The following is a 19,710-nucleotide window of genomic DNA, read 5'->3' on the forward strand; positions in this document are numbered from 1 at the left end:
AGACGGGGGGTCTGTTGAGGGCACGCGCCATGCTAAGTTGGTGGCTTGGACAATAAATAAGTACTTGCAGCGTACTCTGAAGTACAATTGGCTTTCTAGAGAGTCTGCGATCTCCTAGAAACATGTACAAGTTATTGGATGTGTACTTGTAGCAAAATGGATGTTGTGGGTCTTGGCTAGGGAGATAATATATAGCTAGTTCTCTGTGTTCGGCTGTATAGGTAGATGGCACAGCGTGCAGGACGGGTACAGCATGGAATGTGTGATAATATAAGAATTTAATATAAACAGGGTCAAGATAGCGTCAATTGAAATTGTTGTATGGAGTATTTCATAATCCCAGCGACAATTGTCCGTGTTGACTGGGATATTATTAGTCATCTCGCAGCGGGGTAACTTATTTAGGTCCCCGCGAAATGAATGACATCAAGATGGATGACTCCCACTACCACCCCTAGTTACTCCGTACTGCTCCACGGTATACGCATCAATCCCAGCAATATACCATGTCCAAGGCACGAACCCCCATCAGAACCCAAAAGGCCCCCCTGCCTCCACCTTTCCTTTCGCAGGGTATGATTGCTGGGGACCTGGTCTACTGCTCTGGTCAGGTGGGAGTGGATCCCAACACAGGGAAGATGGTGGAAGGTCCTATTCAAAACCGCGCAGTAAGTTCCAATTCAATTCAATTTGTTGTTTTGGAATGCCTCAGGCTCATGAGGCCCAGAAACAAGTCCTTCAAAATCTGGGAGCCGTCCTTGAAGCGGGTGGTTCAAGTCTCCAAGACGTGGTGAAGGTGAACATCTTCCTAGCGGATATGGGAGATTTCACTGCTGTGAACGAGGTTTACAGTTCCTTCTTTGCGGATCCCAAACCAGTATGTCGAGGTTCTTTTTGTCCATGGCCTATGTCGTCTGTTTAGTTGTGACATCCCTGTTCTTACTCGATGGTCCAGGCGCGCACATGTGTGGCAGTTAAAACATTGCCTCTTGGCACGGATGTTGAGATTGAATGCTCGGGATTGGTTACTCGGGACAATCGGAACTCTCGGTTATAGATCGAGGATTCTAATATGTCGAGGCGAGGCTGTTCTCCCTAGATAGCGGACTTGCAACGGTCGCAAGGGAAGCCTGCTACGGGCTAGTCTGGCGTAATATATATATCTGGTAACTGTATACAAGGAATTCGATCACCCATGACCACATGGCTAGAATATTGGGATCCTACACACTTCTCCTGCAGTATTTGTCATGGAACATACTGGTCTTATAGACTGGATCGTTCTTCGTATTCAGTATATTCCCAATAATTGCATCATGGCAATGAGTAATGCTCCGTACCACCAATAAAATTGGACCTAGTGGAGATCGTGCGTTTCATGTGGAAGCCTATTGACACTAAGGCTGATATTTATGAATTCCAAGACGATAGTCACCGGAATGATTATGGAATGCCAATTCTGGGCCAAGGTACGGAGTAGTACCTACCTTAGTACTCTTTCCAATAAGGTAGGCATGATTGCATGTCTGGTAGTCTGGAACTGGTTCTTGGCTACGAACGCCAAGATCTCGGTTATCAGCCAATGGAGTATGGACATCTGTGGAGCCGCTTCTCAGGAACAGGAATAGCGTCGCCTGTGGTCCTTGGTTCAACCGACATGGCTGAAGCAGCCGTTTCTACATGTTGGCCTTTTTTCATCCGTTTTATTGGAAAGGGGAAAATGTGACGCTTTCCATTGGTCTGGTGTCACTCTTTTTACTTCCATATGGAGCATATCATCATTGGACTAGTCGATCATGCAAATCGCCAGGAAAAATTGGTCTCTTCATTTCTTCTGGTATAAATTTATGAATGCAGGAGTCATGGCGTTTACCAGGAATAGAAAATACTAAATCAAAAATAGAATAACGCAGACCTCAAGATTCAGAGCTGGACAGTGGATAGAACGCACGGTTATTCGGTTCGTCCTATCAAAGTATCTACTTGTCGATCAGGCTGATCGGATATTCTCGGCTTTCGCACTTCGCAGTTCGCACGACTAGTTAGGTATCATCCTGGCCAGAATGGGTTAAAGTTCCGAACCAACCGAAAAAGAGACCAGACACAGGTTCACCCCAAAAAAGCAAAACTCGATCAGGAATGATGCACCACGTGTTTTATTTTTCATTTTACGGAGTATGCTGTCCCCTGCTCCTTTGGCTGTGTTCTTACTGATTGCTGACTGTTGTGACACAAGGGATGGAATGAGGATTGTTTCAGCCCCAGAATGCTCGCAATTGAATGGTTAGACTGGCATTCCTATTCATGTCAGGGCGGAGAATCCGAGCAAGTCTAGGATTGGGTTGAATTGACGCAGAAGGCATAGTACCAACGTAGTGGTATCTGACCGATGCTATGGAGAACTATGGCCAGAATTCATGCAAATGGATTTCGGGCTATAATCCTGATGGCCTCTAGCAGTTGGTTGTCACACCGACTGCTACTAAGATTTGAGTCAGCTCTCAGCATTGTTGAATCTTTCGGTGAGCATCTTTTCTGTGCCAGCTCCGTACAAGGTTCCGCACAAGGCCAATAGTGCTTCTCGCTAAAACTGATGCACCTCTGCTGAGGGCCTACCTAAGAACATACTTGGGACCACTCTGAGAGTGATAACATATTACATAGTACGAAGGAGCCGCAGAAGTAGTTAGTAGTTGAGAATGCTCCATAGAGCTCCGTACCAAACCAACGAGAAACTGACATTTGAGAAACTGGTGATGGTGAGACACAGTGGATGGTCAGTGTAACTGGCCTAAAAAAGGGGCGGACGGAGGACAGCCAAGTCGACCGCAGTCGGCCTGATCGGTCCTAGTCTTCGGACTGTGATCAGTGATGCACACTCTGTTGATCACGCACATTCCTTTGTGTCTGCTTCATATTGTGTGGAACTCACTTGGAAGGAAACGAAACGAGAAAATCCGACTAGACTACGGAGTATGGATAATCCCAACTGCTTGTTGATCCCTTCCTTTGTTACTGCCACGGCTGTGCCGGCTAGGCCCTGACGAGGCGGCGAGGGTAGCCACCCGTATCACCACGCACTTAGGCTATCCCCACACCGTATCCAGGAACACAAGCACGCTAAAAACCACGCCGTCAGTCTAGGCCTTGCCATGGTCCAAACTTGATGGACTCTGGGAGAATATGCTAGTGAGGGAGGGTGTGCGATGAGCTGGAATTGCGATGTGCGCTGCTCACATGCGCCTGATCATCACTTGGACCTGTCTACCCTCGGAAGGACCCTATGGGTACGCTTTTTTAGTCTATATTAAAAAGAGGAAACCTGGAGCAGAATGGAGATAAGGAGCATATGTATTGCGGTTCACAGTTTCATCAGACGCTTATTTCATCAGATTTAAGGCCTAATAATTCAGAGCCTTTGGAACCCTGGTCTGAGGTGCTATTTGATTCCCTCCGTTGTTGTTCCTTGTGCAACTACCTCCTCCGTACAGGAAAGTACTCCGTAGGGACTCCGTACCTTGGTACTCCATAGTTGACTCTCCTCTGGCTGCAGGGTGATGTTCCTACCGTATCCGATCAGTCTCGTACTACTTAGGAGGTTTGATAGAATGGACGGAGTACTGCAGAAAATGGGTAATTTCTGTGGTGGGGGGAGCTAGTAGACACTACTCACGCTACCGGCGGAGGTATTGAGTGGCTGATGCTCTGTGCGTGCCATGTAGCGAGTACGTACCATAGTTAACTAGTTAGTTAGTTACTGTTATGGAATGAGGTAAGTCCAAATAACTAACAAACTAGCATTTTGTACAGTGTTAGGTGGTAAGCTTCTGGGGCATAGATTAGGGAATGAGCTACAGGTACACTCTCTCTGTACAAGAGTATCGTGTGGATAGATGTAGTACCTACAGTAGAGTAGCCTTGGAGTTACTCTTATCTCCACGATGCAATTCCCCCAGAACGAAGCTGGTGAAGATCTTGTCTCCATTAATAAGTACTTTGTACCACCCTGGTGGGCCTTGTCCACTTTACCCGGTGCGTATGGATAAGTACAATACGGTTCCGCGGTAATTCCACCATTCCCCCCCCGTCTCTCCCCCTTTTAATTACTGGTATTTTTTCCAACCCAAACTGAAAGCACACTAGGCCCGATACTAAATCCCTAAACTAATCTCTCCCCTTCCATTGCCAGTCTCTCCCTTCACTTTCACGTTCCTTTTTCTTTCTTTTCCTTCTTCTATGTCCTTTGCTTTGATCCTTGTTGTTTTTCTCCTCCATTCTACCTCTGATGCTTCGACATCTCGGTGCTGTCGTTGACGTAGCATATATCTGATCGCGCTTTCTACGTCAGCGACCCGTTGGGACGAGTCAATTCATCACCCGCCAATTGCTCTCCTTGCATCCACCCCCCTCCCACGGTCGCGCCCAGGTACGTATTACTTTCCCTCTCTCCCTCTATCTCAATCACGGTGGTTCAGTTCACCATAACAACCATCTCGTCCCACCACCCCCCGCCACGCTCCTTTTTTTGACCGTTTTGTTTTCTCTCTTCCATTTTAGATCTGGTCGCTCGCTCCTTACTGCATCCACACTCGTTTTCTTCTCTAGAAGGGGTGTCTGCTGGATTGTCGTGCGACTATCCACAGCCCCTGCCGCTCTTTTCGTCCGCAGTTATTTATCGTTTGAATTCCATCATTTCGACTCCAACCTCCTGTCTTATCTTGCTTATCAATAAATAATTCTCCGATTCCATCGCTGGCCCCGTCGGAATTCGATACTACTGGTAATTTGCGTCCAGGGCAGAGGAGAGGTTGTCGATTTAAAAAAGGCCTGGACCAAGAACAGTCCGTCTACTGATCAACTCGTCGAATTGTTCTCCAACCACCGAACCCCATGAAATACGAGGTCGACAATAGGTTTTAGGACTTAAGGCCCGGATTTTTTTATTTTTTTTTTGGATTCCCCATTTTGGAGGCTTTCGACTGAGCGCTGCTCATTCCACTCATTTTTTTTTATATAATTTCGATTAATAGCCACTCTTTATACAGCAGAGATCACGCTCTCTTCAATTAAGCATGATCCCGCCTACGTCCGCGGTGCTTACGGCCTTCCTGTCTTTGGGAGGGTTGGAGCTGGTTGCAGCTCGGGACGCCGCCGTCGAGCAAGCGCTTAAACCCCGATTCATCCCCAAATATTTGAAGAGACAGATCAATTATACACCATCTTTCACTCCATCGTCAGGACCAGGGACATCTGATGTGGCGTCAGGACGAGATGCAGGTACGACGCCTCCTGCGCCTGGCCCCCCAGTGGTCGTTATTCCCGTTACTATTTCGGTAGATCGAAACGGAGTCACGCATACTATCACGGGCGCCCTGCCGACTGGAACGTCCGGTGCCGTGACTTCAATAAGCTCTACGTCGATTTCAGAGCAACCTGTCTCGCCTCCCCCAGCCAGCAACCCCGTGGTGGCCGCACAATCTTCCAACAAAGATGTAACCTCTCAGCCTACAAAGAACACAGAGTCGGACACGAGCGCCTCGAATTCGGGGTCTGCCCCTCCAGTGTCGAGCCATGGCGCTACCCCGGGCGATGCAGGGAACACCCTTGGTAGTAGCTCTGGGAAAGCAGTATCAGGCACTCCCATTCCCGCCCTCCCTGTCGCTCCTGTCAACCCGACAAGTGACGCGATTCTGGAGAACCCAAAACAAACAGGGTCAACAACATCGATTCCTGTAATTGGTTCTGGTACTGCTTCGAGCACTCTATTGCCTTCGAGTGAGGGATCCTCTTCCGGCGGATCCGAGTCGACTTCGGTCCGAATCATCGATCACAGTTCGACTCAGAGTATCCCATTGCCTTCGCCACAGCCTGAAGATCCCTACCCTTCAGGCCAGTCTGAGTCGAGCACGGTCCCAATCATCGGTCTCAGTAGGACTAAGAGCACTCCACAGCCTACTAAGACGTCCGATGATACTACGACCCGCTCTATCCCGGCGTCTAACTCGAGAGAGGGGTCATCGTCACCTACTTCGTCTTCAGACTTGATCGGTATCATATTGTCTCCCAGCGGAACCGCTGAACCGACCACCAGTGACAGTAGCAGAGCTGATCCTACAGGTTCCAGTGGTATCTTACCCACTATTGCGGTCAGCGTGCCTCTGATGCCTTCGCTATCAAATGGGCCCAAAGTAACACCCCCGTTTATCAGCCCTCAGCCTCTTCCCTCGGATAGTTCGGGTCCTATTGTCCCTATACCAGGAGGGTCTGCCACAACTGACTTGACCGGATCGTATACTGGCACCGGGTCCCTAACTATCACTGGATCCACGACTGCCACGGGATCTCACAATGGCACCGCATCTGAGACTGCCACTGGATCGCCAGGATCTAAAAGTACTCTTGGATCGTCGGGCGCTCATGGTACCTCGAGTTCCACACGTACAAGCGGAGCCGTCATTCCTACTGGCACCAGGTCCGGGTCCGCAGGTCTGTCATCGACTGCTGTCAGCTCTACCAAGACATCACCATCGAAGGCCACCAACCCGACGAATCCGAATTCCACGTCTGCTCATGTTCCAAGCACGGAGCCGCCAGAACAGTCGAGCACAGCAACGTCAAATACTGAACCAACACCGACGCCAGAGCCCTCCCCAGAACCAACCCCGAAGGCCAGTAGCAGCAGCAGCGGATCCGACGACTGGGTGCCTTCCACCATTCTTGTGGAGCCTCCAACCCCTACGACGCAAGATTCGGCTACCCACGAGACCGCTACTGCTACCAGCACAAGCACGCAGCTTCCAGGTGCGATTTCACCTCCTGGAGAGATTAAGACCCCCAAGGATGCCATTATGATTCGGCTGGGATTTAACGAGAAGCTTCGTTACAGTTTCGTCGCCACAACCACACTGTCTTCTTCCCAAATCTTCCTTTACGTCCCGAAGGGTCTCATGTATGCAATGGGACTCTCTAGTGACCAAGTATCTATGGTTACTATTCAACCCCTACAGACCCATGGCTATCTCGCTACGACTGTTTTGGCATATGTTTCGAAGACTGACTATCTATGGAATGGCAATTCGAGTCAATTCGAGCAAGATATGTGGAACCCCAATTCGAGAGTTTACGAGCAGCCCAATGAATCGGTGAAAACACTGTTCTCGATGCTGGATCCCTCGATCGATCTCTGGCCCAACGGAAAACCAGGGTCTGACGGTGGGGGATCGAACGGCAACGGGCAGAATAGTGGTGGTAGTGGCAGTGGAGGCGATGGTAAAGGCAACAACTCAGGTGGCAATGGTGATGGAGGTGCGAGTAGCAGCTCCACTGCTCGCCCTAGCTCCGTTGGCATCGGCCTAGGTGTTGTGGCCGGTGCAGCTGCCTATGGGGCAGGAATGTTCTGGGTTGCTCGCCGGTACCGGAAGAAGCGTCAATTGCACCGACGGTCAACCTCGAATGTTGAGCAGCTGAGCGGTGCTGGAACGGCTTTCGCTACCGGTGGTCGCATATCTCGCAACAGTCAAGTCAGCCGGGGAGGAAGCGCTCGCACCCAGATGATCAGTGCACCTGTGATGGCTGAGAACTCGCTCGGATGGAACTAAATCCTGAATACCTTATATGAAGAGTGGTGGGAAGGAAAAACAAAGAAAAAACAAAAATTTAGCGGGAGAGCAGAGTGGAGGTGAAGTTGAAGGATTTGTTCCAACGGTTGTCTTGCTCACTCTACCTGGTGGAATACCACGCGGTTCGTTTATCTTCTGATTGTATTCAATTTGTATGTCCTTGCGTCCTCTTGACGCCGGTGGTTTGTGATATTGTCCTAACATACTTCTTTCTCTTTTTATTCCCCATATGTTTGGCCTTCATCCTCCCCTGTCTTTTTTTTTCTTCTTACTTTCTTTGATGGTGGCTCAGAGCAAAAGTTCTAGTGCGCACCGCAATTATTCCCCCCAAACGTCTTTTCGGACCTTTTTCTTACTATGCCCTAATGGTTGGGTGGTCGGTATCTGACGAGTGATGTCCTATACTATACTGCCCTTTTTTCTCTCGTCCGTCGTTGTGGATATTTTTGTGTACAGATGTATAGTGCAAGTAGAGAAGCGAATGAGCCGTGCTTTACCACGGGATTGAATGAATGTCAACTACTGTTATTTCCACATTGCACTGTAATTCTGGCTGTAATCCTTGACTTGGCTACCTGATGAAATGCGAGGAGATATACAAAGAGAAGCGAAGGACGCTAAACCCAGAAGTATGTACAGTAGAAGAGGTGTCGAGAGAACCACAACCCATGTTCGCCTTTTTTTGTTTCTTCCTTTTCTTGACAAAAAGGAGAGTGAGAAAGGGAATTCACTACTCCGACTTATTCTTTGAATTAGAACTACTCCATCCCAGCATCGCCAGCGGACCCTTCTGTCCGTGTTCTTCACGGTCTCGCTTCCGCTGCTCCTTGGCGCGCAGGCGTTGCTCCCTGTATTCTTCCCAGGAAACGCCGCTCGTCGCAGCGTTGAATTCGTTCTCCTCACCTTGGACTTTCAGGACATGGCTGAGTGACGTGGAGTCTTCGACCGGAATAAGCGCAGAAGGGGGTAAGGGACGGACGGCATCTTCGCCGGCGTAAGCGCGAACACCGGTACGGAAAGCCCATTCGACGGCTTTGTCGACGGGTTCGTCGAAGATGTAAGGCAGGAAGGGGACGACAGAGAGACCCAACTGAATGGGATGGTTAGATATTGGAAAAGAAAAATTTATTTTTCTGAGGGATGAAGGCGAACTTACCCCGATAGGAGCCCAAGTGCGGAAAAATACACTCTTCGAGTTCTTTAACATGCGCCCGGAATGCTTGACTACTGTATGGATGGTGAAGGCAGGAAGTCCCATACTAGCGATACTCTGGAACACGGCGCGTTTGGCCATCACCATGCGGTAGTCCTCGATGAGTGGGATCCGGGTGGTTGGCCAGGGGGTCAATGTGTCTGAAGAAGAAGATGGTTGATGAGGTAAAAGGGAAGATGTCGTCGTCTCTGAGTCTCTCGGACGCAAAGGACCAGAGAGATTACCCGTGGCCATACCCATGACCATGTCCTCCTGGGACAGATCTTTAGCGTCCTTGTAGGCCTCGCAGGGAGGGGCGAGCACATGACGATTACGCAGATAGGCCTTGTAGCCTTCGTGGACGACATCGCCGATCAAATACGACCAGGAGATGCTGTACGCGGTGCGCACCAAGTACGGATGAGCGACGGGACGGAACGACTCGCCAATGTCGGAGGTGTAGGCGACGTAGCGATGGGCGGATAGAAGGATGGTGCGAAGTCGATTGGCGTATCCTGCATATCGGTAGGGGGTGTCTTTGGAGTCCACGGAGCTGCGCAGGATGAATTAGCAACGCTTCTTCTTCTGTATGGTGTCTTGCGGGGATTTTGCTAGGGGGAAGCGGAGAGACGTCACTCCTATGGGCTCAAGAACACAACACGTACTAAGGGGGGTAGATGTCGTCGTAAAATGTGTCATCACGGCCCACGATTTTCTGCATTTCAGGAGGAAGCTTTTCGCGAGGAATCGGTTCCTGATGCACGTCAGGTGTTTCCTTGCGTCGGGAACCCCAAAACATGATGGATGTGATATTAATAGAGCTAGAGAACTAGATTAGGTACAGGACAAGCCCGTCTATAGAAAGAACCAAGAGAGCATACAAGTTGTCCAGGAGGTGAACAAAGAGAAAAAAAAAAGCTCCTGGAGCTGACCGGCGAGAACCGGCCCAATGCCTGCTAGTATTTATCTAAGATAGCCAGAACGAGGTTAACCGACCAGCTCGCATAACATTAACCGGGGCAGAAAGTATCTTCAGTGAGTCCCAGGGATGAGGTTCCCAAGTCTCTGGGACACCGCCACACGGTGTGATGTGATGTGATGTTATATCATATCCATCTGATGGGTTCCCTCGTTCCTCGTTGGAGGACTCCCATCTCTTCTCCCACTGGGACTGATGATCCATTTCTCCGCAGATGGTCTGATTCGTCCTTCCGACTTTCTCCATAAATCTCCGGGGTTCCCCGGGTCGTCACGTGGGAACAATGTCATCTGCCACGGGCTGAGTCATTTCTGACTCAGCACTCCCCTGCTAGTCCCCCTTGGGAAAAGTCCACAGCCGCAACTTCCATCCGACCCGAACGAGTTGTGTTTCCGCAGGACCTATCATTCGCATCGCTTCATCCCACTGACCGTTGTCCCTCTCATATCACTTTCCTACCCAATTCGTCAGAATGGTTGTCTACTACCAGGTCGCCGGCAGGAAGGTTGGCTCTCACGTTGTACGTGTTCCCCCTGCCGCGTGCCCGCTCTCCCCTCCCCTGTCCAAACTCTTCTCCGCGCTACGACCGCCCACAGCGTGATCCAGAACTGACTGACGATTTCTCTCTCGACGTGGTTTAGCTCGCCATGGGTGTCTTGGGCTCTCTCTTCGGCGGTGTCTACCTTGCTACCCGCGGCGGCAGCGACAAGAAGCAGGCTACTCCTCCCATCCAGGCCTCTTCCAAGGATGAGGAGACCTTCATCCAGTACGTGTCTCTCTCCATTTGACCTTTAGTCGACGGGCAATGCCGCAGTCTCGGAGTTGCTTGAGGGACCTGGAATCGTGGCCTCTGGGACGGAAAGCAAAATATGGCTTAAACAGTATCGGTAAATATCGGCATACTAACCGGCTGTCATTGTAGGGATTTCTTGAAGAGCGTGAATGGGGACGAGAAAAAGAAGGATCACTAAAAATCTCCGTCTATAATGAGGGATGGTCCGGGGACAATCCCGGTGCAGATGCGGAGAGACCCTGGACATGAGATTGACCCATCCGCCCGAGACGAATGGTCGGCTGTGTGACGAGGAACAATCATCCAGGAGCCGCTAGGTGATATGTTGGACTTTCTGGGATGGCTCTGGCTGTGCCAGTGGAGGTGAGGTGTGTGATCTGTACATATAGAGGTATACACCGCATTACATTGAAGTTGATGCTTTGCTTGCCCGTATGGTATTATTACAGTAGGTCAATCTACTGGGTCGCTTTGTAGGGTTCTGTACATGTTGTATGTGAAGAATAAAGTAATCAGCGAAGTAAAGAAGGATGGAGGAGCCATACTGGCAGCATGCAAGGACGTCGAACGAATCTGGGTCACCTGATCCGGGATTGGGCCAATTTTCTCCATCGCATCGACACCAACATACGCTATAATATTTTCCACTCAGTCACGCCATGAAACCTTTCCCGTTCCCTTTTCCCCTCAATATCGGTACGGACATAGTCCATCTCCCTCGGATCACCCGTCTCCTCCGCCGTGGAGATTATTTCACCCGCTTCACGCGCCGCATCCTCTGCGACCAGGAACAGCAAGATTTCAACCGGCGATTCGCCCTGACCCCTATCTCCCCTGCCGAATCAACCTCCCGCGAAACACCCTACATCATCTCCGCTGACATGGCTCGCTGGATTGCCGGCCGCTTTGCCGCCAAAGAAGCGGCGCGCAAAGCCGCTCCGATGGGAGCCGCGACGACCGGGTGGAAAGATGTTCTGGTACGGCTAGGCGAGGAGGACCAAGGTCGACCGCAGATCGTGTATTTGGGTCCTGACGGGGGGAGACTTGGGAAATTGTCCATCTCGCATGATGGGGAGTACGTGGTCGCGACAGTTCTAGCGGCAGGGTGAGTCACGGGATTAGCTAGAGTGATGAGTTTTTATACGTTGGATATATATATGTACGATACGTGGGATCCCATCGAGGGAGGGCCAATTTTGTGCCTGCATGATAGCCATTGTTACCGGAAGAGGGCGTGAATGTTCTTATTCTGAGTCAGTCAGGCACGGACACTAATCACCGCGCATGGATTGGCCCGTGTCACTTCTGCTCTTCAGTTCACTTCAGTTCCATGGAACCCACCATTACTTCGGAGAATCTCGTCTCTTCTTGGGTATATTGGAACCCTCATACTAGCCTGGGATTGTATCGTTCCTGGAACTGCTCCCCTCTCTCCATCCCCGCTCTTCCGGATTGTTGCGGGGCAACTCTGTAGAGTAAGTACTATGACGTCCATCCTGACTCGACGATTCCAATCCCGTAGAAGATAGAATCCCTTTCAAACAGTCTATCTCACTGTAATGGATACCTGACTCTGCATCTGACTGACCAATCTCCCAGTTACAATGCCCTTCTCCCACCACAGCCATTCGGGCCAGTTCTGCCCCGGCCATGCTAAAGACTCCCTGGAGGAGGTGATTCAGCTGGCCATCTCTAAGAAATTCCAAGTCTTCTGCTTGACCGAGCACATGCCCCGAGGGTCAGAAGACTATTACCCGGAAGAGGTAGGTGGTGTCGAACTTTCTGTCCACAGATTTTCCATTTGATGGATGCCTAAACCCGACGTGTAGGTCGATGCCAACACCACCATGGCTGGCATGATTGCCAACGAGGCGGCATATTTTCAAGAGGCGCTACGACTCCGGGAGAAATACGCCGATCAAATCAAGATTCTGATCGGATTCGAATGCGATTGGATCCGGCCGGAGTCGCGCACTCTCATCGAAGAGTCCCTCAGCCGACATCCGTTCGAGTTCTTCATGGGCTCGGTGCATCATACGTTGACCGTCCCCATCGATTACGATCGGGCGATGTACGAGAAAGCGCGGGGGCTGGCGGGAGGGACGGACGAACGTCTATTCGAGGCGTATTTCGACGAACAGCTGGATATGCTGCAGCAACTGAAGCCGCTAGTGGTGGGTCATTTCGACCTGATCCGCTTGAAGAGCGACGACCCAAACGGCAGCTTCCAGCAGTGGCCCGGCGTGTGGCAGCGGATTCTACGGAATTTGGACTTTGTAGCTTCTTACAGTGGCATCTTGGAACTCAACTCGGCGGCTCTGCGCAAGGGCATGAACGAGCCGTATCCGAAGAGGGAGATTTGTAAAGAGTTCCTCGCTCGGGGAGGGCGTTTCTGCCTGTCGGATGACAGCCATGGGTTGGATCAAGTCGGACTGAACTTCCACCGGGTGCTGGCGTTTGCAGAGGAAGTGGGCATATCGACCATTCACTATCTGGATTTGACGGATGGGCCTATCGTGGATAAACGGTTCCCTCAGACTCGGGTGCAGTCGATTGGACTGGCGGAGCTGAAACAACAACCATTCTGGCGATGAGAATAGAACACATACTACGTAGATCCCTGATCTGGGCCTAGATAGCGTCGATGGAGACTCTCCGCAATTGTGGCGATGACGAAATTGACCTCCATAAATATCATCAATACACATGTACTGGCAATACGAGCCAATACACAACCCCACTTCCCTTTGGTATTTATTTATTTCTAGCCCCTCCTCTTTTCTGCTTATCTCTGTCTCTTTCTCTCTCTATCCACTCTCGTTCCTTGCATTTCAATCTCTCGCACATAGTAACCATGGGCGTCACCAAGACAACCCTCAAGGAGGGTAACAAGACCGATTACCCCAAGAAAGAAGATGAAGTTGAAATCATGTACCGGGGATGTCTGTATGACGAGTCGAAGTCTGCCGAGCACTACATGGGAAAGCAGTACGTTATATATCTCTGAAAGAGAAAAAGAAGAAGAAAATAGAGATCTCACCACCAATTGATCAGGTTCGATAGCTCTGCCGATCGGGGACCGTTGAAGGTTGCAATTGGTACTGGACGTGTCATTCAAGGTGAGCGTCTTTCTTTTTATTTCTTAGCTACCTTATGTGGACTAACAATAACGACTTCAGGATGGGATGAGGGTGTCCCTCAGATGAGTCTGGGAGAGAAGGCCGTCTTGACTATCAGTGGGTGGGTTACTTCATCTATATTCTCTGATATCATGTGAGAATATCAAGTTAACTAGTGGTAGGGATTATGCATATGGTCCTCGGTATGCGATACCTGAAAAATAAAATATAAAGAGGATCTGAATGCTAACTACCAGATAGAGGATTCCCGGGTCTGATCCCCCCTAACGCTGCGCTTGTTTTGTAGGTTTCCTCTTTCCTTCTATTTTCTTGAAATCTAGTGGAGCAGTCTGTGGAGATGAGATGATATATGCTAATTGGACTAACTAGCGAGGTGGAACTGATTTCCATCAACGGGAGGAAGGCTTAGATGGAATTTTAGTATTCTTTTTTTTTTTTTTTTTTTTTGTATGGGATGGATGGATGGCATTGTTCACTTCATTTATATCAGCATCAAAATGCACCTGGGATATCTTTTCCAAGCAACTTGGGAATGTACCGTGAAATTGCGAGTAGATATCTAGATCCTGACCCTGAGAAGAGGGGTACCTACATAAGTAGCCAGATGAGATCCTACGTGGTGGGTTGGTTGCCTGCATGCATCTATAGCTTCCTATATGTATGGAGGAGGTAGAGCCCTGGGCATGCATGCATGGCTTAGTTGGAACCAGTAATTAATACTTGCAGTCCCTCCAAGGTGGTCAACTCTGCGGCTATCGCGGAATGCGTACTATCCATGTACACCATGTCTTATATGGGCTTTGATGTAACTTTTACCTTGGGGAAGAGGACGGAGGAAGAAAGAAAGAGTAAGAAGAGCTTGATTAATTTTATAGAATGGTTTTATTAAAATAGTAAATACTGTATTTAGTTCTATATTTGGTTTGCTACTTTCATGTCCAATGCCGTATTTATACATCAATAGATAGTTAAATTTACATATTCGAGATCTATAGAATAATGCAGACTTCTGGCTCACTGATATGAACAACCATTAATCTATCGCTGCCTTCTAACCCGAATCCGTATCTTCGGCCCTCCCGTCAAACACTAGGTACATACAAGAAATAGGAGTAAGAAAGAGAATCCAAATATCCCACCCAACAATTAGGGCATTCACCATCTATCAACAGCATTTGTTCTGTCGCGCCACGCTATGCTTCAAGCGTACGTACAAGATATCGTATATCGAACAAGGCTTAGGAAAGTATCACATCAAAGGACGGGAGTCATGCTGCTGCCCGGATTCATAGCCAAAACTAGCCACAAGGATGAGGGACGGAAGGGTATGCGAGGGAAACAAAAAAAAAAAAAAATACTAAGGCTGAATGGATGTACAATATCCGTCAATCGTCCTTGTAACGGTCCCCAAAGCGAGTCCTGCTCGTCGCCGGCGATGGGCTGGGAAACCGTTCTCTGATAGATGTCTCTGCGTGGAGACTCGACCCAGATCGATTAAATTCGGGCCGTAACCGTGTCGCATCACGGCGTCCCGGGGAATTCCGTGCTTCTAACCCATCGTTGAGCTCAATGAGATCGCCGGTTCCTCGCCTGTCCTGGCTGAATCCGTTGCTCACGTTTCCGTGCGTTCCTTGCTGCAGTTCATTGAAGCTTGCTTTCGCGCGCGTGGTCATCTTTCTCACCCATCCTTCCACGGCGCCGCCGATATTGTCAAGACTCGTTGGTGTATGTGAGGTGGCAGTTGGCGTATATTCTGACGTACGTGGGAAGTCCGGTGGGGCAAGCGCTGGCGCTAGATTGGGAAGATGCTGGGCAAAGAATTTGCTGAGGCCATCCAGGGCCGGCCCGGGAGCCATTGCATCGTGGTCAAGGGTCCCGACACCGGGTCCTGAAAGGTGGAGGTTACTACGCTGACGTTGATGCCAAACATGGGGCTTGGAATGGGAGGAGACCCTGGACCCGGACGAATCGGCATGGGGTCGATTCGCCAAGGATGGGGGAGGTTGTGACGGTTCGGGCTCTGTTGGTGACGGTGATGCAGAGGGCGACGCAGTTCTCTCCCATCCAGACACGGATTCGGAATCGGTACACGACACGGATTTCCGCCGCGTGCGAGGAAAAAAACCCAGCGCCCGACGGGGAACACGGCCGATCTCTACAGGCGCTGGGAAGCCGTCAATCTGCACCCAGGATTCGTGTTTCCAGATTCGATCAGCTTCAGCCTCCAATGTCGCATCTGGACTCCCCCCCTCAGACGGGTGAGAAGACTCCTGTGCGGGTGTCGCGGCTATCGAGCTTCCATTTGGATCCTCTAAAGACCTCCGCCTTGCAGCCTCGTCGTCCAAGAGACTAACTTGTTGTTGGGAGCAGATGGGTCTGCCTTTGACCGAGCACGAATCGACCGGGAGCAGAACGGTCTTCCGACCCTGGATGCTGTCGCTAGGCCAAAATCCGTTCGCTTTCCTGAAGACTGCTGGCTGGCAGCCGTATCGTATTGTGACCCCCGTGATCGAGTCCGTGGCTTGGACTTGGTGAATGTATGCGAGTGCCCCCTCGTCCTGCTCCGGGTCAATGGCCGCGTGGCCCGATTGGTCATTGGAATCTCGCCGCTTGTGTCGGGTATTGGGGCTTCCTGGCTGGTTCGTGTCTGCCAGCAGTAAAGCCTCCCGCTTTTTCGCCTGCACCAACGCCTGTCTTTCTTCCTTGGTCCCGGCCCCGATCTCCAGCATAGACGGCGCCGACGGACCCCATGCACTGGGCACTGACGTCCGCGACGAAGCCATCATGGACGGACCCGGCCGTGATGATTTCCGTGTATGTGCCCGTGCAGATCCATTGGCAACAGGTCGTGCGATGTCGCTCCCCAGGACCGATGAGGCTAGACTTTGAAGCGACGACCATGACGAGTCCAGAAAATCCACGGCCGCCCGGGACGATTCCGCGAGATTTTTCTGGCCCTTCCCGGTCGGGTATCGTGCACCTCGCGAGCTGTCCAGATCGTTGCGTCGGGGATATTGAGTGGCACGAGAAGGATGGCTCTGGGGAATTGGCGAAACGGCGCGAGCGGGGGACGGCGTTGTGCCGCGAGACACGGGTGCAGAAGGGCCGGAGAACAGCATCGTCGAGAATCCTGTAGACTGTATCTGTCTCCCATTTTCATCATCATCGGCATCGTCGGTGTAGAGTGCTTGTCGGCGAGTGCGTGATCGGACGGTCGAGGTCGATCTGCGGCTGCTATTTGTAGTGGTCCCTGGGCTTAAGGCGTTGATAAGCCCGCTCTGGGAACTCATCCCTGGCGACGATGAAAAAAGAATGTCGGGTCGAGAGGTGATGGGAGACGTCGACTCCTCCGACGAAATTCAACTCAGGATGTGAGCTGGCCTAGGCAGACTGCCATCGGAGGTCTTCTACAATAGACCAGACCATGCGGCGGCATCCAGCCTCCTGATCACACCCGTGTGCTTTGGATGGGGTTCAACACGGCGAAGTGGAGGAGGTGAGAAAATCCAAGGGGATGAAAAACAGTCGATTGGAGTTCGAATCGGGGGATTGGAGATGGAGGAAAGAGTTTTGGGGAGGGAAAGTGGGATTGGATTTGATTCTGGTTGGGGGCGCGGGATTAGTTAGTTAGTAGCTTGAGGTTCGGGGGATTAATTAGTTATGGATTGATGATGGTGATGACGACGAACGGTCGTGCAGCAGAGAGGGGCTCGTTGCACGTCAGAGGGCAATCGGGGTGGGAAATATCTCGATTGAATTCTACAATTAATGTGATTTAATTGGAGATGTTTTATTTTCTTTCTCTTTCTCTTCTCTCTCTCTCTTTCTGTCTCGCTATTCTCCAACAACCTATAGAATGGGGCGGACCTTGGTGCCGAGTGCTGAGACTTGCCAAGTACTATCCCGTTAGCCAGTGGCCAAGCCTGGCCTTACCGTACCGGCGAGGTACTACGTAACCTACTATTCTAAGAACCTCCTGCTTGTTTGGGAAAGTGCCCAGTGCCGCCCTAAGAGGGGTAAATTTTCTCATTAGTCACGATTGGGTCGTCGCATAGTTGTTACTTGAAGTTGACAGAAACAATAGACATGGGAGATCCAGCCGGATTGAAGTGTTTTGCAGACTTCACTGAATTGATGACGTGGGCAGATCCAAGGCTTACCAGCCACGAGATCCGGGAACACACCGCGAGGATTCCCTGTTGAAGATCCGGCTTCTAGCATTTTCACTATTACTTAGAACAGTAGCATACTACCTAGAATACTACCTGATTCTTAAATGGAGACTCTTATTCGCATCGGAAGAGATGGGGCGATATACTCTACCGCGTGCTCGAATCTCTCTAACCCATGGTTGCATCATGACCAAGCAACGGGCAGATCATCACGATATCCATCTCAGTAGACTTCGCTCCCGGGAGAAAACACCGTATCCGATTTGAGGGATATCTTTAACTGGAAACGTGGTTATGGAATTCCGTTTAGGGGACTGCCCATCCTACTGGCACACTAAGTACAGTACCTACAAGGTACTGCCTAGATAGGTAGTAGGCGTTTGAACAGAATCTACACAACGTCACCTCCAGGCAGTCCTTCCCTAGACGCAGCGAATATTACAGTCAGGACTACACTCGTTTCCCAGATGTCGTTTCTGCCTCCTGTCAGTATTCTTCTACCATATCGGACATACGTTTGGTGTCTTCACCACTATGTCCAGCCATCCTTTTCCACTATGTATAGGGTCGGAGCAGATCACTACCTCCGCTACCTCTTTTCGAACTAAGACGGAGTTACTCTCTCAGATCGTCACGGGGATGATCCAGAGAGTTTACCATAAGGAGCTGGTGTTCACCGACGTTGAGCCATCCTGGGGCTCTCACATCATCAATTCATTGGATGTCCATGGGGATGTGGAAAGTGCATGTTCCCGGTTAGCATAGACCATGACTCCATACATCAGACAACGATTAACAGGTCTGATCCTGCACTAGACTCCACTACAACTCGGTGACCAAGATCCTGTGGGTGCGACTGATGCCGACAGAGATCCACGCGTGCCATCAACTCTGGCTACGAAACGAGAACTTCAACTGGATGGCGTCGGGGCAGTTGACACTCGAGGAACTCAAAGCATTGCGCATATTGGTAGGAATCAGTAAGTTGTTTCCCATGGAATGAAATTAGTTAGACATCCCCCCGTTTGACCTGTTCCCAGCCATCCGAACATTCAAGCCTCCATACGACAAGTCGTGCAAGGAGCCAGATCTCTTCATACGACCGGGGGAGCAGCGACTTCCTTCCGTCGTGGTGGAAACGGGATGGAGTGAGACGTATCCACGTCTGCAGAGCGATGTAGACCTGTGGTTACTCGGTGGAAAACCATATGTCAAAGTCGTGATGCTCTTGAAATGGACCCTCGTTGAAGATTCAAAAGTAGAGGGGTCCATCGAAGTGTATAGCCGTGACTTGACGGGGATTCCAGCGAGGAGGCAGAGCGAGGTAAGAAGATCGCTGATTCGTCTTGATTCATTATTGTCTTTCCATGTATACCAATGATAACTTTATAGATTGTCTTCCCTGCCAACCAGGGCGGGCAAAATGCATGCCTTCACCTCACCCGCGGGGAATTATTCGGAGAGGTTGATACCCCCGGGAGAGATCAAAATGAAGTGTTCAACTTGAGTCTTGACGATCTGCGCGCAGTGGCCGGAAATGCTATGCAGCATATGAGGCTTTCCCCGGCGTGACCAGCCACAACTTGCTTAGGCTTGTTGTGGCAGAAATTTGGACTTGTGTATCATTTCCTATATCATTTCGGATACCTTGGAAAGTAATATCATGCATTGGAAAAGCCATCTAATGATAATACATAAAAAAAGGGGTACTCTATGGACAAGAACATTCCTTGTAGACTCGAAAGCAACCGCAATTCCAAATAACTGGCGGATAAATGTCGCATCCAAAGCCTGCCCAGTAGGTGTCTGTTATTA

At 50.3% G+C, this 19,710-nt stretch overlaps 9 protein-coding genes across 9 annotated transcripts; 7 read left to right on the plus strand and 2 right to left on the minus strand.

The window, feature by feature from the left end:
- Nucleotides 1-506: 506 nt before the first annotated feature.
- Nucleotides 507-1,057, plus strand: ATNIH1004_002776 (RidA family protein; the record flags this gene model as incomplete). Its single annotated transcript, XM_033567461.1, has 3 exons — nt 507-668; nt 728-877; nt 956-1,057. The coding sequence occupies 3 exons, from the start codon at nt 507-509 to the stop codon at nt 1,055-1,057; spliced, it is 414 nt and encodes a 137-aa protein (XP_033429456.1).
- Nucleotides 1,058-5,072: 4,015 nt separating this feature from the next.
- ATNIH1004_002777 (putative mucin family signaling protein Msb2) lies at nt 5,073-7,598 on the plus strand (the record flags this gene model as incomplete). Its single annotated transcript, XM_033567462.1, has 1 exon — nt 5,073-7,598. The coding sequence occupies one exon, from the start codon at nt 5,073-5,075 to the stop codon at nt 7,596-7,598; it is 2,526 nt and encodes an 841-aa protein (XP_033429457.1).
- Nucleotides 7,599-8,349: 751 nt separating this feature from the next.
- Nucleotides 8,350-9,610, minus strand: ATNIH1004_002778 (mitochondrial fission process 1 family protein; the record flags this gene model as incomplete). Its single annotated transcript, XM_033567463.1, has 3 exons — nt 8,350-8,709; nt 8,776-9,364; nt 9,477-9,610. The coding sequence occupies 3 exons, from the start codon at nt 9,608-9,610 to the stop codon at nt 8,350-8,352; spliced, it is 1,083 nt and encodes a 360-aa protein (XP_033429458.1).
- An 827-nt stretch (nt 9,611-10,437) lies between these two features.
- ATNIH1004_002779 (ATP19 family protein) lies at nt 10,438-10,761 on the plus strand (the record flags this gene model as incomplete). The annotated part of the gene is made up of 2 exons (XM_033567464.1): nt 10,438-10,556; nt 10,713-10,761. 2 exons carry the CDS (start codon nt 10,438-10,440, stop codon nt 10,759-10,761), a joined length of 168 nt encoding a protein of 55 aa, XP_033429459.1.
- A 481-nt stretch (nt 10,762-11,242) lies between these two features.
- On the plus strand, nt 11,243-11,692 carry ATNIH1004_002780 (uncharacterized protein; the record flags this gene model as incomplete). Its single annotated transcript, XM_033567465.1, has 1 exon — nt 11,243-11,692. The coding sequence occupies one exon, from the start codon at nt 11,243-11,245 to the stop codon at nt 11,690-11,692; it is 450 nt and encodes a 149-aa protein (XP_033429460.1).
- Nucleotides 11,693-12,187: 495 nt separating this feature from the next.
- Nucleotides 12,188-13,177, plus strand: HIS2 (histidinol-phosphatase; the record flags this gene model as incomplete). The annotated part of the gene is made up of 2 exons (XM_033567466.1): nt 12,188-12,346; nt 12,413-13,177. The coding sequence occupies 2 exons, from the start codon at nt 12,188-12,190 to the stop codon at nt 13,175-13,177; spliced, it is 924 nt and encodes a 307-aa protein (XP_033429461.1).
- A 260-nt stretch (nt 13,178-13,437) lies between these two features.
- On the plus strand, nt 13,438-14,132 carry FPR1B (FKBP-type peptidyl-prolyl cis-trans isomerase; the record flags this gene model as incomplete). The annotated part of the gene is made up of 6 exons (XM_033567467.1): nt 13,438-13,571; nt 13,638-13,702; nt 13,763-13,823; nt 13,885-13,905; nt 13,964-14,005; nt 14,093-14,132. 6 exons carry the CDS (start codon nt 13,438-13,440, stop codon nt 14,130-14,132), a joined length of 363 nt encoding a protein of 120 aa, XP_033429462.1.
- A 976-nt stretch (nt 14,133-15,108) lies between these two features.
- Nucleotides 15,109-17,013, minus strand: ATNIH1004_002783 (putative LysM domain protein; the record flags this gene model as incomplete). Its single annotated transcript, XM_033567468.1, has 1 exon — nt 15,109-17,013. One exon carries the CDS (start codon nt 17,011-17,013, stop codon nt 15,109-15,111), a length of 1,905 nt encoding a protein of 634 aa, XP_033429463.1.
- Nucleotides 17,014-18,534: 1,521 nt separating this feature from the next.
- ATNIH1004_002784 (uncharacterized protein) lies at nt 18,535-19,467 on the plus strand (the record flags this gene model as incomplete). The annotated part of the gene is made up of 4 exons (XM_033567469.1): nt 18,535-18,650; nt 18,712-18,875; nt 18,936-19,219; nt 19,288-19,467. The coding sequence occupies 4 exons, from the start codon at nt 18,535-18,537 to the stop codon at nt 19,465-19,467; spliced, it is 744 nt and encodes a 247-aa protein (XP_033429464.1).
- Nucleotides 19,468-19,710: the final 243 nt, after the last annotated feature.

Source organism: Aspergillus tanneri (assembly GCF_003426965.1).
Source record: "Aspergillus tanneri strain NIH1004 chromosome Unknown AapTan_1_pilon_pilon_pilon, whole genome shotgun sequence".
NCBI lineage: Eukaryota > Fungi > Ascomycota > Eurotiomycetes > Eurotiales > Aspergillaceae > Aspergillus > Aspergillus tanneri.